At 32.2% G+C, this 18,481-nt stretch overlaps 1 protein-coding gene across 6 annotated transcripts in view; it reads right to left on the bottom strand.

The window, feature by feature from the left end:
• The window catches only part of Grik2 (glutamate ionotropic receptor kainate type subunit 2), a 626,777-nt gene that overhangs the window by 2,835 nt on the left and 605,461 nt on the right, over positions 1–18,481 (bottom strand). For 3 of the 6 annotated variants that reach the window (XM_031346612.1, XM_031346614.1, XM_031346613.1), the window contains one exon: positions 11,780–12,030. In XM_031346612.1, coding sequence (XP_031202472.1) covers positions 11,780–12,030 — 251 coding nt within the window. Of the gene's footprint in view, positions 1–1,114; positions 1,254–2,568; positions 2,656–11,779; positions 12,031–18,481 lie in introns of those variants that run through there. The other 3 variants (XM_031346618.1, XM_031346615.1, XM_031346617.1) reach the window with 3 other exon arrangements.

The following is an 18,481-nucleotide window of genomic DNA, read 5'->3' as shown; positions in this document are numbered from 1 at the left end:
TTATTACAAATTATTTAAGCCTCAGTGTGTTGGTGTAAAATTAAGTCAAGAGAGAATGTAAATTGCAACTGCTCACACACAATAAAACAGCCTGTCTATGGATTTGTGATTTAGACATAGTTCTAAAAATCTTTTTATTACTTCATGGCCATGTCCTCACTCTCTAGTACATTCTTTAACCTGTCTCTCTTCTGTTGAAACGTTTCAGATAAAGTTAGTAAAACTGAGGTCTTTAATATCAGTGTTTTCCACTATATAAGAAAGAGTTCAAACCTTTCTCTCTTGCTTCATGGAGAATTCTCTGATATCAATGTTTTTCATTACATAAGATATAGTTCAAATCTTTCTCTCCTGTTAGTCTCCTGAAGAATTCTCTGAATCGGTCTCCTTGTCATGGCCTACGTTCCAGCTCTTCCTCGGCACTCTTCTGCTTCATTCACACATCCCTCTCTGCTTGGGTGTCCACCCCCATCCTCTCCCCATCCTCTCTGACTTCTCTTTGTTCTTGTACATGCTGTGCTTCGTACTTTAAACCTTAATGTGGGTCTAACTTATTTATTTCCTCACCATAAAATGCAAGTTTCATTCAGAAAACTCCTTCCACAGCCTACACGATCTTGATATTCAATTTTGTTTTATTCCCTCAGTGAGTTGCTCTCTTTCTTATTCTTTTCTCACTAGCCTCTGAGTTTTCAATGTTTCACTCTCACGGAAGTGAAAAAATACCAAGCTCTTGTTGCTTGTGCATATGTACGCTCTTCTAACAGCAACGTAGTTAACCATAGTACCTATGATTCCAATGCCTTTTTATCTAACACTGCTGCTGAATGAATTGTGTAAGGTTTGCTTGTACTTTAAAAGCTTCATAAAATACAACAGAAAATTCCAAGAATTTAATAACTTTTAATAAGTAAAACAATTAATGTATTAGCACTTATAATAGGTGAAGATTAAGTGCTAGTAATGATTTCCACTCATACTACAGAACTATTGCTTGGCATTATTTATTATGTGTTAAATTATAGCTTTTGAAATTCATGACATATTTTAATTCAAAACTCTATATTCCACTGCCAGCTGGTATATTGGAATGGTGTTGCTTATTGCTTAATACCTTCTATTAGATGTATTTATTAACAACATGATGATAATGATGATGAAGATGGTGATGATGACAACACGGTAGAAATGGAAAAATCTGATTCCAAAAGGGGAAGGAATACATTTTCTTGAGGTAAGATAGTCTTGACTCTCTGTTGAAACATTTAATACAAGAATCAATTAATATAATACAGTTATTATAACAAGGTTAGAAGTTTATCCCATTGACATTTAAAAATGGTTTAAAGTGTTAATGAATTTAAATTGTTTGAAAGATGGCTTTAATTAATACAGAATTCCTAAGTATCAACTAATGTTTAACACCATTTGCCATCTTACCTTCAGCCAATTTGATCATATAAGTTTTATAACAAAGTGGAAACATTAATTTTTATATTAAAAGAATAGGCTAAATAGTTTGTTTTCTTGGAAAAAACATAAATGTGCATATAACTTCTACTAGAAAAGATTCTATCTCATTTTTAATAAGATATTTAATCCTTGGTAGTTAGTGCTTGCTTAAGACTATACATTAATACATAAGAAAAATGTTGAAGTAATGTGTCAAATTTATGATGTTAATATAAAGCATAAATAAAATCTTGCTTCAATTATATATCCAATCTTTATGTTTATGTCTTATTAAGTAAACTTAATTAATTAATCTTAATTAAACTGTAACCCCCATTTCCAATGCAACTCATGTATGAAATAGACAAAATTTTTATCAAATAACTTTTAATCAATCTGTGGTCATTATTATATAATTTTAAAATACTAATTTTGTTAATTTTCTCTCTGAATGAGCTGAAATTTGCCAGTACTTTCTTTACCTATCAGTATGCCATTACCAGAAAGATAGTTTTGTTTATGAATAAATTCACTGTAAAACAAAAGGTTTCTTCTCTTTTTTCCTCATCCCAATGTCTGCTAACCATAAATTTGGAACTATATTTCTGATTAATTTTTGTTCATTTTTTGACATTTTGACCTGCACCTATCTACCTCAGTTATGAATTACAAATTCTCTGAATAGATCCCTGTCTCTAGCCTTTATTCTTTTAGTCTGTGCTGAAAAAAAATATGAGGATGTTTAAATATAGCTTTAATTTCATATCATTCAAGAGAGACAGATAATTCTAAATATGGATTGGATTTTTTTCTGATTGAATTTGAAATGTCTCTAAAATACTCATGTACACTTAATATTCCTTTCCTTTCCTGTCACTGAAGCAGCAAAAGAAAGAATGACAGGGGAGAGAAGGATGAGAGGAGGAAGGGAGGGGATGAGGAACAAGGCAAAGGGACAGAAGAGTGCCTTGCCTTGGAACCCTTTGGCTGGGGATGAACCCATGTGGTGTGTTCTTCAGTGTGGGAAGTTCCTTTAAGTGAAAACAACAGTAAAATGTTTCTCCACATTAAGGTAACAGACTACAAAAAGGAAAAAGTAAGGCACAGGATACTAACCATCATTAAAAACCTCTTTTAGAAAGTTTCAAAAGTTTACTAAACAGTGTCTGGATGGTATGGTGGCACTAACCAAATAGAAGATTCCTGAAAATGAAAATGTAAATCTTTGAGCTGTCAGCATGTATAATTGCATTAAAATAACTCTTCATAAAATTCACTACATCAAATGAAGCAACCTGTTCACACATCCCTGGAAATGAAGAAGGCTTTGATCTACCTGGATCTATGCTCCATATAGCACTTAGACGTATCTGAAGCTTCTCTATGTTAAAACCAGAAACTGATAAAATGGAATTCATTTTTTTTTAATTTTTCAAATTGAAGTTTATTTATCCTCATTAAAAAATGTATTTGCCCTCTGAGCAAGAATGATATATTTTACTAAGAAATTATATTTTATTTGATCTGCTGTCCTATTCCTTAAAAGTAATAATGTAACTAAACATTGTTCTACTTTTCACTGAAAAGTTTTTACACTCATTTTACCTAAAAAGATTGAACATCTATAGAAAGGCTGTTGAGCATATATGAGACGCTGAAGACCAATCAAAATGTTTTGTTTTTGTTTGTCACTTAAACTATTTAATGGCAAATTATACATAGACATATACATTGATACTTTCCAGTTATTTTCTGGTTTTATTAGGCATTTACTCAAGAATGGAGAGTCATATACAGTCAAAAATGGTCGTTTAGATCAGTCACAGAAAATTACATCACATTAAGTAATAACTGAATAAAAACAGATAAAGTGTAATAAAACATGTAAATGCTATATAATATTTTTAGAAATTTTGGTGTTTTAAGAAAAATAAATTTCGTTTAATGCGACCAAGTCAAAAATTTCCCTTAATTTATCTGAATATAATTGGCAGCCTTTAAAGATATATCAAACACCTAATATATACCACAAGTGAATTGACCTAAGGTATACATAACATAACATAGAAGCCACTAGGAGTATAAATTGCTTGCTAAAACACTGATGTTCAAACATTACATAAACGTTGATCATAATATCTAGTGCTTTTCTAACTTTTTGAAAACATTTGAATATTTAGAAAAGCTTTTTCAGAGGAAAGTTTTCACATTGGTTTTTGAGAGATATTTTTGCATAACTGCTGTAACTTTAGATAAAAAAAAACAAAACAAGGCCTTGAAAATAAGTTGTAGATCCCAGGTTGACACATCAGTGGTATCAGAGATCTGCAGATCTTGAAATATCCAACTACCTCCTTCTTCAAGAGTTCATGGCTAACTGAACATTTACCTAAATTTCTCTTCTTAGAAATCTAAACTAAACTTTAGTTTAGTAGTAAACTAAAGTTCTTGCAGACTGTAGTTATAAATCAAACAAAAAAAAATACAAAAACAAAAAAATAACTGTCAAGACATTAAACAATATAGCATACTACACTCAGCCTGGGTTGTTCTATAATAATATGCATATTGATAATTACAATGACAAATATATAAAGCATTCTCAGAATTGTTTCTTCAAACAAAATTTACCCATCTCTATATTAAATTTTTCAAATATAATTAGATTGATAAAAGTACACCTCTACTCCATATTGTTACACTTTCTTTACTTAAACGTGTACAACCAACAAAGTAAAGGCAAACAGCTACAGACGCTTTTTAGTCAGTACAGCAGTGGAGGCTTTTTAAGAAGAAAAGTGTTCATCATCACATTGCTGCTAATCGTCCCATTCACATACCCAGGAGGCAGGCTCAAGAAGCTTGCGTTATTATGTTAAAGTAGATAAGATGTGCCAACTTTATCATTGTTACCAATGATGCTAAAATACAAATGACTTTCACATTACAGCTAAATGAAAAAGCTTGATTCTTATTAGGCATGATCTTTTTAACTTTAAAGCCTTTAACCTTTACACAACATCAACAATTGTACATAAAACTTGGGAGACACCAGAACTCCATATAGTTATTTCAGCATAACCTGACAGTAACTATTCAATCGTCCCCTCCCTGTGCCCAGCCTCTAACTGCCCAGCTGCTGAAAACTGCCCTTCTACCCTTAGCTTTTGTTTAATCAATAATTTTAGCTTCTACATGTGAGTGAGATAATTCTTAACATAAGGGTTTTTCTTTGCATATATGTAAGAAATGACAGGCTCTCAGATCACACCCTATAAAGCATTTTATTTATAAGTTCATAAGTCTGTATACTGATTCATTTTGTTGCAATAAAGACAGTCTAAGAAATCATAAACCCAATTACAAATGTGATTTGTGCTAGTACATTATTAAATTAAAAAAAAAAACCAAACCTTAAAACATTGGTGATGGAAATAATTAAAATAATTGTGATCAAAGGCTTCAGTGTGTTTTTACAGTTTAACAATCTAACTTATACATGTTCTAAATCCAACTTCAGGGGAGAAAAACAATCAAGAAACAGAGCAACAAGATCTATAGAGATGATTCAGCAGCTAAGAGAGATTCCTGCTCTTGCAGAGGATGTAAATTCAGTTCCCAGGACCCACATAATGTGGTCAAATGTTTGACCTCCATGAATACCTGTATTCACATTCATGGGTCCACATATACACACACATAAATAAATTAGAGGAAAATATTTTGAAACAGGAACCATTAAATGCATATATTTATATAATGTCAATTAATGAAAAAACCCGCCATGAATTTGAAAGAGTGTAACAGGAATGTGGGATGATTTGGAGCAGGGGAAGGAAAGGGAGAAATGTAACTCTTATAATCTCATATATATATATATATATATATATATATATACACACATATGTATATATATATAATATATGTGTATATATGAGATTATATAATATATACATACACATATGTATATATTTCTAAATGCATTTTCTCGAGGAGGTCATTGTTTAAACAGTGTCAGGCTAGCCCCTCAGGTGGTGGAAAGCATTATTAATCCTGAAGATGCACATTTTCTTTCTGCCAATAGTAAGTTCAAAGATCTTGGCATTGTTTTTTTCTTTGTTTTTTGTTTTGTTTTGTTTTGTTTTTAATCTAAAGGAGGAACCATGTTTTAAAACCTCAAAAATCACTTATAAAAATAAGATAGAATAATTGTTTAATCAAGGCCCAGCCCTAATTTCAGAATATACTTTATAGTGATAAAGAAAATGGGTTATTAGTATCAACTGAGAAGAAGGGATTAGCTGATTTGGAAGATTAGAGCGTAACATGAAGGCAGGCATCTTGATGTAAATGGTATTTACATAAATACAGATTTAAAAATCATCCATTCGTTCTTGTGCATATCACTGGGAAAACAAAAGAACACTCTACTTCTAGACGGTGACATAAAAATGACCCCAAGTGGACCACTTAGTCAGTTTTACTCACAATTTTAGCTTGAGTTCTAAAGATCTGTACACTTTACTGCTAAAATATCTTCTATTGCATCATCCTATAACTTCTAACTTTTGAAAATTTTAATTCAGTTGAATATCTTTCACCAAATGTAGCTTTTTCCCTCTCTGGGCTGCCTTGGCTGTCCACAGTAGAAGATGATCCTAGTCCTACTGCAACTTGGTTTGCCAAGGCAGGTTAATATCCATGGGGAATCTCCCTTTCTCTGAGCCTTTCTGAGGAGAAAGGAGGGGAGAGGTAAGGGCCAGGAGGTGAGGTGACAGGGAAAGACTGAGATGGGGAACTATGATAAGGATGTCAAGTAAATTAATTAATAAAAATTAATTTAAAACTATAGATATTTGTATTTTATATACAGGTATAACATGTAAAATATAAATGCAGGAATAAAATCTTTGTGAACAATTTCTGTATTGCTAGCTTTATTGATAGGGAAATTATTTAAAAAGCATATCAATCTGTTATATCAATCCTTCAAAGTTCTGGAAGTAATTCATATAAGAAGATATGAGAACAGCTTGTTTACAGTTTTTGATTTCGATAAAATATAATTCATTCAGCTTGAAATGTGTTTTTCTGTTAAAAACACAAGAGTTTTTGTCCTGAAAATTTAAACTAAATTTCCTCTTAACTGATAATCAAACCAAGGAGTTGACTTCTCTTGGACCTCTACAGTCATCTTATGTATATTTTAAACTCTATAAATAAAAACTTTCTATGTATACACCAACATTTTATTTTGATTTACTGGAAAAATATAACAGAAATTTCTTGTTTGAGACTGGACAATGTAACAACTACCTTGACGTAGATGGAGTATGACTAGAACAACTGTCTCTCTGGTTCTTAGACAGTATATACTCCAAACATGTTGGGAAAGTTAACACGTACAATGTATTCATGTTAGAATACATAGGGCATAATTTTTAAAGAATTATTTATTTATTTTATGCATATGAGTACACTCTAGATGTCTTCAGATACACCAGAATAGAGCATCAGATCCCATTACAGATGGTTGTGAGCCACCCTGCGGGTGCTGGGAATTGAACTCAGGAACTCTGGAAGAGCAGTAAGTGCTCTTAGCCACTGAGTCATCGCTCCAGCCCCATATACTATAATTTTAATACCTGAGCATGCACTTTTAGTTTTTAGTTTTTAGACATGTTAAATACAATCATTTCATGTTAAAAATGATAAAGTTAAAATTTCAGCACCATTGTATATTTTTATTTCAAGAAACTCAGTAATTTATATACAGGGTATACAATAAAACAATGTGTACAGAAATTTTTTTAACTTCTTAATGAAATGTTTTTTTCCTTATATAAACCAAAAAAAAAAAAAATGGCAAACAGTTATTCTATTAGTCTGGCTAAAAAGCACAATAAGAAAGAGTTTTGTCTTCTCTTGAAAGAAAAGCAATGTCAGAATAGCTAAAAATGATTTTATAGTTGAGCTAAGGAACATTATTATGTTAGAAATAATTTTATAAAAATTTAACTTCTTATAAATATGTTTACAAAACCAGCCATCAAAGTTAAAAGAGAGTCAAAGTTCTTTCAAATTTTTTATGTGGTTACTTTTTATATGTGTGGGCATTTTTTAATGTACATTAGTCTGTGCACTACATTCTTGGTGCCCTTGAAGAACAGAAGTTACTGGATCCTTCTAAAAGTGGAGTTAGAGATGTTAGTGGGTAATCATGTAGGTGCTGAGAACTGAACCCAGATCCACTTCAAGACCAACAAGTAATCTTAACTACTGAAATATCTTTTCATCTCTGAGAAGCAACATTGTCTTTGTCAAGCATTTGCCTTCAGCTATGACTTTTGTAAGGAGAGATTTAGGGCCTGAATACAAAGGGAAAATGGTCAGAGGTGAGCAAAAGTTTCTTGGAGTATTTATTCAAATTTAATAGTTACTGGGATTTCAGATAACATATATAATGTCAGAAAATTGAAGGCAAAATTAAATTGAAAATAAAATACACCTACTAGTAAATTATTTATTCAGGTAGGTAGAACATTTTTTTGTCATTCTAAATGATCAAATCAAATATGGAATATAAAGAAAAATAAAGACTTATTTATCTTAAAAGTTAAAGTAAATAAAAATTACTATTTATATCCATATAAAATTTGTTATTTCAAAAATTATACCATTCAGTTGTTATTTGAAAATATAATTTATAACTTTTAAATCAGCAATGTCCACATTTTCTGGTTCTTCTTACCTTTTATTTTCTTTTAGTCTGTCTTCCTTCATTTTTAACTTGCCTGCCTTTTGTTTAACATTAAAACATCAGTGAGAAAAGAAAAGGTACACTTTCAAATTAGTTTTAATTTATATTTTAGAAGATGAGATCTGAAATGCATTTATTTTTATATCTAAATGGTATCTATTATTATAATTTTATTATCTTTATAGATCAGAATTTACATAAACTCTTAGCTGTTCACAAACGTGTATTCAACTGGGATTTGTGTATATTATATATTACAGCTCATTCAGATAAGTAGATTTAACTTATCCTTTGCAAAATACTAAAATATTATAGTGTGAGTGAAGAAGAAGAGAAAGTAGACAATGAGGCATTATGGAAGTACAGCTTCTTTTCTGCTTTAACATGTAAAACAACTCATTGCACAAATGCTTTCTTAAAAATATTAATTAGGAAACTTCACAGCTATTTACTTTGATTTTAAGGTTCTTAATAAAATCTAAGCTAAAGGAATGACAAATAAATAATATTTATTAATATTTAATAATATAATAAATTAATTAATATAGGAATATATATATTGCTAAAGACATACTGATATAGTTCACAGCAAAATCTAAAAGTATGCTTAATTATAATGTTAAACTTCTGTATGATCTAGCCAGAGAATTTTTCTAGGAAATAAAAGCAAAATCAAAATTATCACCATAATAAGAATAATTAATAAATCAATAATTGTTTGGTCTAATATATTGAATTACATAAAACAATGATACCCTCCATTTTATATTTTTTAAAATAGGTTCCTATAATGAGCTACCTTATTAATTTAAATGATAGAGAGAAGATAGCTATGTTAGGCAGATCAGATTGAGGGAAATATACAAACAGATATAAATATAAATATATATATATGTATATATATATCATGTACATATATATGCATGATAATTAGGGAGATAGATGATAAATAGATGATAGACAGACAGACAGACAGACAGACAGATAGATCATAGATGGATAGATAAAATTTGCCATCAGGTACTGCTTAAAGTTTTGGAGATTTTAAAAGGGTGGTGTGATATCAGAATTTTTAATTCTAAAGGAGAAAAAAGTCTTATTGGGAGAAAGATATTCATATTGAAATAAGAAATATAAATGCAATATGTATTAAAAGTAAGAGAGATGTGATTGGATAGGTCCATAAATAACAGATAATCAGACTTAATATTTGAACATGTTTTAGTATGTGAGAAATTACCTTTAAACTATCTTAATGTGGGGAGGAATATTTTAAATGATGCAACATATAAATACCTAAGCATGAAACAATATACAAGTCATGTTCTTTTCTATTACAACAAGTAACTGAAGTGAAGCTGAAATCCTGCAACTATGGCCAGGGACATTTACTTCAGGTTCTTATGCAGAGTTAGAGAAACCTGGGTTCATTATAAAATTAATGTAGATTCTGTGAGAATCAGTGATTATGGCCAGATGTTGTTCACTCTCAGCACAGCCATTCTCCACTATAATACATGCATGCATGCATATATATATATGTATGCATTTTATATACATATATACGTATATAATGTGTGTATAATTGTTTAGTTATACCTGTAAATAAATATGAACTTATTTCATAATTTTTTAAAAGTCTTAATAAGTCCACATATTTCTGAAGCTGGATATCTTGAAGAGTTCAATCGAATTAGTTAGAGGTGATAACAACCACATAGATTTGTTTTCAAAATTAAATAACCACAATCATTGAGTTTTAATGGAAAGGAATGATTTTGTTTTAATTATCGAGAACATGGCTCAAGTAAATCAAATGAAGAAACATCTTTAGATAATGACAATACAATTCCAATAGCGTCTATATTCAATTTGTTTTATTTTAATATTAAGATAGACTTAAGAGAATCATTACATATAGATGACTAGACATTCTCACTAGAAAACCCAATATTCTTTTATAAATATGGGGTTTATTTTAAAGTAACCAAAAACCAGTTTTGGCACATTATTAAAAAATGACTATTGATATCTTGATGATTTTTTAAAATTTGTTACTTATTTTGATTTGATTTCAAACCCATTTTCACATCATAGAAAAGACACAAGTACCCAAAATGCACTTATATGTAATTAACTTATATTAACATAACAGGATTTGGCTTAGTCATGTTACCAAAAATATACAGCCTTAATATTGTGACAAGTGCCTCAAATATTCAAAAATTTCACGTGGTAATGTCAGATCGAATAGGGTTATCAAAATATTCATTTGTAAAAGATGACTAAAAACTTGTCAAGTACTATAATCAAGTAAAATTTTAAGACATTATATATTCAAATTTCAGGCTCAAGAGTGGGTCAACATTTATAACGTTAAAGCATCCAAAGTAAAGGAAAATATTTTTCAACTATATTTTTACAAAAATAATTTCTGGTATGTACATTTCAAAGAATATTAGCAGAATGCATATTACATGTTTTAACATTTCCTACCATATATTTAAATACCATTTTTTCTGGCTTGTATTTTTGACAATAAAACTTCATAAACTTTTCTAATACTGAAGAGACAATCTCTCCCTTATACATTGAATAAATATCTAAAAAAATATACTTTTATTAAAAACAAAACCAAGACGATTATATACAGAAAACTAAATACAGTACTGGAAGATAGAAAGTAATGCGGCTCATTTCAATTCTAGAGATGTAAATGTACATACAGAACAATGTGTGCTATCTGTGTGATTTTCATGTTTTTCTTTATACTTACAGAACCAAAGAAATTATAGAACCAGAAATATAGAAGGTAAGTGATCACAAAGTTTTCAGACTAGAATACAAAAGTTTTTGTACAAGTGACTAAATATATTTAAGTACAAAGAAAAATCATATTAACACCTTTGTGGTTTTACATATTTTTATAAAGATGTTGAATATAGTAAGTAAAAGACTCATTAAGAAAAATATGTAGTGGCAAAACTACAATATTTGTATATATTTATTAATTTGGAAAATTAGTAATAATTTTCATAGTGCAAGCTAAATTGTTCTAACAAAAATTTCTGAGAGAATTCTACCAAAGTTAAATTTGATTCGCTATCTAGGTTCAAATTACTGTTTTTAAAACCTGAGATTGTTTTGGGCAGAGCATTTTTATTTTTATAAAATTTCTGATTTTTCTTCCCTTAGTAACAATATGCTTCCATTAATTTAACAGCACTGAACTTCAAGTAATTATATATACATTATATATATTTATGTATATATAATGTATATATATTCTTTACTTAGTCCTAAATAAGATATAGATACCTATCCCTGCAACTGACAATAAAACATTTTATCAATAAACTTAAAAGTTATGATGATGATCATGTGTCTTTGTGAAATACCCTGCTATATTTCACAAAATATATATTTTAGTTGTAGAATGAATGATATGAAACAATTAACAGCCACAGCTCAAAGCATTTCTCGTGGTTGGAAATAGCAGAAAATAGATTACTTGTGTTTTATCAGAAGAAAAATCAGTGTTTTAAATTGCAAAAATGTGACATTTACCTTTTCCAATTGAGCGTTTTTTTTGGATTTGTATAAAAACTCTCCCACTGCCACAAAAACTGAGAGCACCAAGCCGGCTGCCAGGACAATGAAGATACCACCAATATTCTGCACCCCTAGAGCACTGGCCTCCTTGCTCTCCTCCTCAGGGCAGCCATTGCCACGCCACCACTTCTCCTTCATCATATGCAGCTTGCCTTCCTCCTGCAGCTGAAGAATTGCTATGGTGATTTTGTCTCGATATGGAGAACCTGAGAAAAGAGGATGTGCATTAACTATTTCAAGAAAAACAGTTTTACAATTAAAGATTGTGAGCAGAGAACAGAAAACTTACAAGTGTATGAATGAACAAAGTAGAAAACCACAATATTCAGAATTTTAATAAGATAACTTATAGCCAGTGCGGTTTTTAGACTTTTGTTAGTGTATATTTTTTTCTGTACAGAATGATGATTTTTAGATTACAAAGACACACAAGATATCTTATTTGGATGGCAGAAAATGACTCCATCTAAAATAAAGACTTGGATTATTGGCTAATTAATAAAATATTAACCAGGAAGACACTAAAGGAATTGGATAGTGTACAGAATTTGGTCAGGAAACACCTAGGCACAAAAACAAGAATGCTGTTTTCAGCATTCTCCACTTCTAGGAAAGTCGTGGAAAAATCTTACCTCTAGTTCAAACCTGTAAGTGAAGGTTGCCATGATTATTAGGAGGCAAGTTTCAATGGGATTGCCTATTGTGTGGATACTGGGCATTTGATTTTTCTTATTTGGTGTCAATAAAGTATCACTGGTTGCTTAAAATAGGATTATAAAAATTATTGTGGCAATTTTATTTATAATATTAGGGACCTATGGCCCCAAAGTGTTAATATTTCTTTTTTATTATTATTAGATATTTTCTTTATTTACTTTACTACTTTATTTATTTCCTAGTTTCTTCTCCAAAAACCCCCTCTCCCCTTCCCTCTCTCTATGTTTACCAACCTACCCTCTCCCATTTCCAGGTCCTGCCATTCACCTACACGAGGGCATCGAGCCTTCATAGGACTAAGGGCCTCTCCTCCCATTGATGACCAACTAATCCATCCTCTACTACATATGTAGCTGAAGCCATGCATGAGTCCCTCCATGTGTACTCTTTTGTTGGTGGTTTAGTCCCTGGGAACTCTGGGGGTATTGGTTGGTTCATATTGTTGCTCCTCCTAAGGGGCTGCAAACCCTTTCAGCTCCTTGGGTCCTTTCTTTAGCTCCTCCATTGGGGACCCTGTTCTCAGTGCAACAGTTGGCGGAGAGCATCCACCTTTGTATTTATCAGGCACTCGCAAAACCTCTCAGTACACAGCTATATCAGATTCCTGTCAGCAAGCACTTGTTGGTATCCACAATAATGTCTAGGTTTGGTGACTGTATATGGGATGGGTCCCCAGGTGGGGAAGTCTCTGGATGACCTTTCCTTCAGTCTCTGCTCCATACTTTGTCTCTGTATCTCCTCTTCTAGGAAGGACTGAAGTATCCACACATTGGTCTTTCTTCTTCTTGAACTTCATTGTGGTCTGTGAATCATATCTTGGGAATTCCGAGCTTCTGGGCTAATATCCACTAATCAGTGAGTGCATACCATGTGTGTTCTGTTGTGATTGAATTACCTCACTCAGGATGATATTTTCTAGTTCAATCCATTTGCCCAAAAATTTCATAATTTCATTAGTAGCTGAATAGTACTCCATTGTGTAAATGTACCACATTTTCTGTATCCATTCCTCTGTTGAGGGACATCTGGGCTCTTCCCAGCTTCTGGCTATTATAAATAAGGCTGCTATGAACATAGTGGAGCATGTGTCCTTGTTATATGTTGGAGCATCTTTTGGGTATATGCCCACGAGTATTAAGTGTCGATAATGTTAAGATTTCTTAATTGTCATTAATAGTTTTAAGTTTTAGATGGTATTCCTTACAGTTGAGCTAACAATAGTAACAAAATTTAGTATTTGTGATTATAAGAATAGAGAGATATAAGCAACTACATCATAAGTATGACCTTGCTAACAGGATGACCACAGCATAGACAGAAATAGCAAACTACCTGTATCCTTCAACATTTGCCAAAAAGAACCTTGTTTATTCCTCCCGAAAGAGTTTGTTTTTAAAGTTTCTTCTAAGAACACCATATTTTATGTTCTTTGGGTAGGGGAATAAATCACCCTATATAGCTTTTCTGCTTACTAAAATATGTTAAACCTTTAAGGTTTCATTCAGTGGTGAATATGATGATTTATGTAAATATATTTCTACTTATAGACCGCTTAGCAAAAGAAAGGAAAAGGAAAATCTTAGGGGCAATCCTCTCATATCCTGTGAAAAATAGTTAAACTTAGGCAGGGAGGCATACAACGGTGCTTCTAGCACTTAGGAGGCAGAGGCAGGCAAATCATATTTATGATCACCTCAGGCTATAAAGTAAATTCAAGGCTAGCCTGACCTTGGTGAATCCTTGTATCAATATATTACTCCCGACCCAGAAAGATAAACCTTGCGTGTTTTTGTGGTGTGGATGTTAGTTTTTATGCTTAAGATATGTATGTTTTAGTTAGAACACTAAGTGAGGTTACATAACTATTTAGGAGTGAGGTTGAGGGGAGGGATCTTCCAAGGAAGAGGAAAGAGGATGGGAGGGAGGATGGAGAAGAGAATATGGAGAGGAACAACAAACACAATGGGTCTTTTTAAGCATACTACTTTAGAAGCTTCCTAAAACACACACACACACACACACACACACACACACACATACACACACAGAGAAAGAGAGAGAAAGAGAGAGAGAGAGAGAGAGAGAGACAGAGAGAGACAGAGAGAGACAGAGAGGGAGACAGAGAGACTTACACATATATATGTTTATTTATATGTATGTGTATATATACACATATATACATATACATATACCTATATATATATGTGTATATGTATATATGTGGAATTAACTTAAAATATGGGACACACCAACTAAACATTGTATGATACAAAATAAAAAAGCCAGTACCAGGAATTGGCTATATCTTCTCAAATTATTAGATAACGTATTAGACATAGTCCCTTAAAAGTATCACAGGCTAGGGGTTACCCTCCACATTGTCAGTAATTCATTATTCCTAGAAAGTACCACATGTTTATGTCATAAAATGCTCAACTAAAATTTTCACTTTTATTATTTATTATTCATTGTGCTAGGAGGTGAGATACAAGCTACTGGAGAAGAAAATTAATGATAAATCTTACCTGATTATGAACCCTGGAAAATATAAAAACAACCTGCTTTCAAGATTTGCCCACTGGTGAAATATTGCCACAAATCTTGTGAAAGATCCCAAAATTAAATTGGATATACACATTTTCAATGAGATATATCCCATACCTCATGCTGGTTAATCAAGCAAAAAAATCTGATACTACATAAATCATGGGACCTAGGAAAAAAATCTACTATTATTATTGCATCAAATTTATGTAGCCAAAAAATAACCACTGATGGCATATTGGTATGTCCATGGAGTAGTTTTTCATTCAATACTTCTCATAGAAGCTTCTTTTGTAATGGATGGTAATTAACTAAGAGGCTCACAACTCGAAATATGTAGAGAATAGGAACTTTGAAGTACTCAGCTTCAAAGGGGATATCTATATCATAATCCTTTCCTAAATTCTCAGAGGTGTACGAGAAGAGAAACTGAAAAATTCCTAAGAGCCAGAGATGGTGGACAGCTTAAAAGAAACAAGCATTTTCCACAGACAGCAGAACAGATATACATACAAACCCCCAAAGACTGTGACATCATGTATAAGGTTTGCATATGCTCATGCCCCACAACACACCAGCAAGGAGGAGAAGGATGCAGGTGGGCACAAAGTCTCATCCTTTGCCAAGAAGCTATTTTGAATTGATAGCTCTGGGTGAGGGAAAATTAGTTTTCTTCAGTGAAATGATATTGGCTATATCACTCACACTCCAGGGCAGACACGATGGTGAGCAGGAGTTGGTGATGACAAATAAGACTCCATGATTTTTGTGTGTGTGTGAGGTTTTGTTTTGCAGGTGGGGGGGGGGGCGTCTGCTTTTTTCACTAATTTATTCACTATTTTTTTAGATTAAAATTACATAATTTCTTCTTCCCTTTTCTCCCTATAAACACGCTCGTATACCTCTCCTTGCTCTCTGTCACGTATATGGCCTTGTTTTTATTAACTGCTGTAATATATGTGTGTGTGCGTGTGTGTGTGTGTGTGTGTGTGTGTGTGTGTGTGTGTATGTGTTTCTAAATATATAAAGGCAGTACTTGTATGTATGTGCTTGCACGGCTGATCATTTGCTATTGGATTGCCAAACGCTATGGTATTTTGGGGGAAAGAATGTTTTTAAAATGAAATATAGCATAATGTTGGGTGAGTAAGGAAGTAAGGGAGAAACTGAGGAGTTAGGATAAGAAAAATAATATTATCAAAATACTTTGCATGAAATTAAAAAGAAATAAATACAGATTTTTTTTAAAAGTGCACCTAGAGAGATTAAGATTGAACAAACCTAACTGGTTAGCTCTTTCTTTAAAGTAGGTTATCATTATATGTAAAAGTTTGTGGTTTATAGAAAAGATTTTCATAATTTTCTATAAGTTTCTATAATTTGAACTCCTGCTTACCTCTGTGAAGTAAATGCCACACTGAAAGATACTTTATCTTTGGTACTTTACCAAACTGAGTTTCAATTAGCAACATTGTATCTGAACAAATATTTTTATACGAAGAGAGGCTGTGGAAACAGCACATCTTCAAGTGAGAAGCCATGGTTTCTTCTTCCAAAGTACAATTACGAACAAGATTTGTGAGGTGCTGTTATTTGGTAAATAGGCATACAGATGGAAAGTACTGACCTCATAAAAAGGGACTCAGAGAATATTACATTCCTGAAAATTTACCAAACTCACCAATCTGTGCTGGGATCTTTTTTTCTAGAATCTTCAAATATGGTATTCCCATTAATTTTCAAGGACAAACAAGAAATAAATGTAAACAATCTACTTCTCAGCAAATGGCAGGTCTCCCATTTCCAGCAATGATTGTGAATACTTAAATTCTCCTTTTCTAACCTGCCTCAGTATGCTGGCTTTCTTGATCATAGTAATGTACAATTAAAAAATTTTTAACCACAGTTATAAAGTCAATAGGCTGCCCTTTGAATGTTTACCAAAATGTTTAGCAATGAGATAGCAAGTTAATCAATGACAGTAAATAACTTATACTAACTTGTTAACTATTATTGATTTAACTTAGGCTTTTTAAAGAATAGAGTAATGTGGTGGTTTGAATGAGAAAGGCTAGAGTAGGCTCATGAGTTGAATACTTTGTCTCCAGTAGGCAGAATTATTTGCAAAGGATTAGGAGGTGTGGTCTTGTTGGGGAAGGAGTGTTACTGGAAACAGGCTTTATGGCTTCAAAAGCCTTTGTTAGCCCCAGTTAGCTCTTTGCATCATGCTTGTTGATCAAGACGTAAGCTCTCTTTTCATTAGTTTTGCATATATCTATAATAATCCCAAATAGTGCCTTCTAAGTTTGTGTGATGTATGTGTGGTTTCAAATAAAGAAGTCATTTTGGTATGAAAGAGAGCAATGGGGAGTTAATGGGAGGATTTGGAGGAAGAAAGCAGAAAAGAGAAATGTTGTAATTACATCACAATTTCAAAAATAAAAAGAACTGGAAGCAGTGGTGTGCTTAATCCCAACACCAGGTGGCAAAGGGAGAGAGATTTCTGAGTAGGCAAGTATAGTCTACAGATAGGATTCCAAGACAGCCAGGTCTACACAGAGGTACCCTGTGTCAAAAGGCTCACAATGAATGAATACATACATACATACATACATACATACATACATACATACAAACATACGTACGTACATACATATCTTAAAAGACTTCATAGTTCAATAATAATGATAAAAATAATATAAATTCTAAGCCCCTGCATCAGTGCAGGCCTCCTGATACCATGCTCTCTCTATTGATAGTCATGGACTATGAGCATCAAGTTAGACATTTTCTTTTATAAATGTTTTGGTCATGGTATTTTGTCATCATAATATAAAAGTAATTAAGATAAATGCCTCAGAAATAAATTATTAATTCCTTGATGCATTATGTGCTGTTCTATAAGGACTATTTCTACTCAAGGCACCAGTTAAATTCAAATGTGCACTAGCATATTATTTAGTTAAGATATGTTAAAAATATGCTAAAATCAAAGAATAGTATTCTCTTCATTCATATGCACAGCCATTCACTTAGCCCAGAGGAAGTACACAGAAATTAGTTATAAGTTTTGCTCAAGTTTTCAGAGTGTTAATTACTAACTTGAGAGATACAAAATCACTTGGGAGATGTGATTTTGAGTATGCCTGTACTGTACTGTAGTGTGTTTGCGTCAGTGCACCTATCAACTATGGGTGACATCATTCCAAGTAGGGATCCTGGACTTTACATCAGCTGCTAGCGTTTAGTATTCTGTTTCCTTATTGTGGAAGTTATGTGATCCAGGGCTGGTGCGTCAAGTTACTGCTGACTATAGATTTCCCTGCCTTGGTGATGAACTATACTTGAACTGCCAGAGAAAATAAACCTCCCTCTCCTCTCCTCTCCTCTCCTCTC

Source organism: Mastomys coucha, unplaced genomic scaffold, assembly GCF_008632895.1.
Source record: "Mastomys coucha isolate ucsf_1 unplaced genomic scaffold, UCSF_Mcou_1 pScaffold3, whole genome shotgun sequence".
Taxonomy (NCBI): Eukaryota; Metazoa; Chordata; class Mammalia; order Rodentia; family Muridae; genus Mastomys; species Mastomys coucha.
The sequence above is the reverse complement of the archived record's forward strand: the minus strand, read 5'-3'. Positions and strand labels throughout refer to the sequence as shown.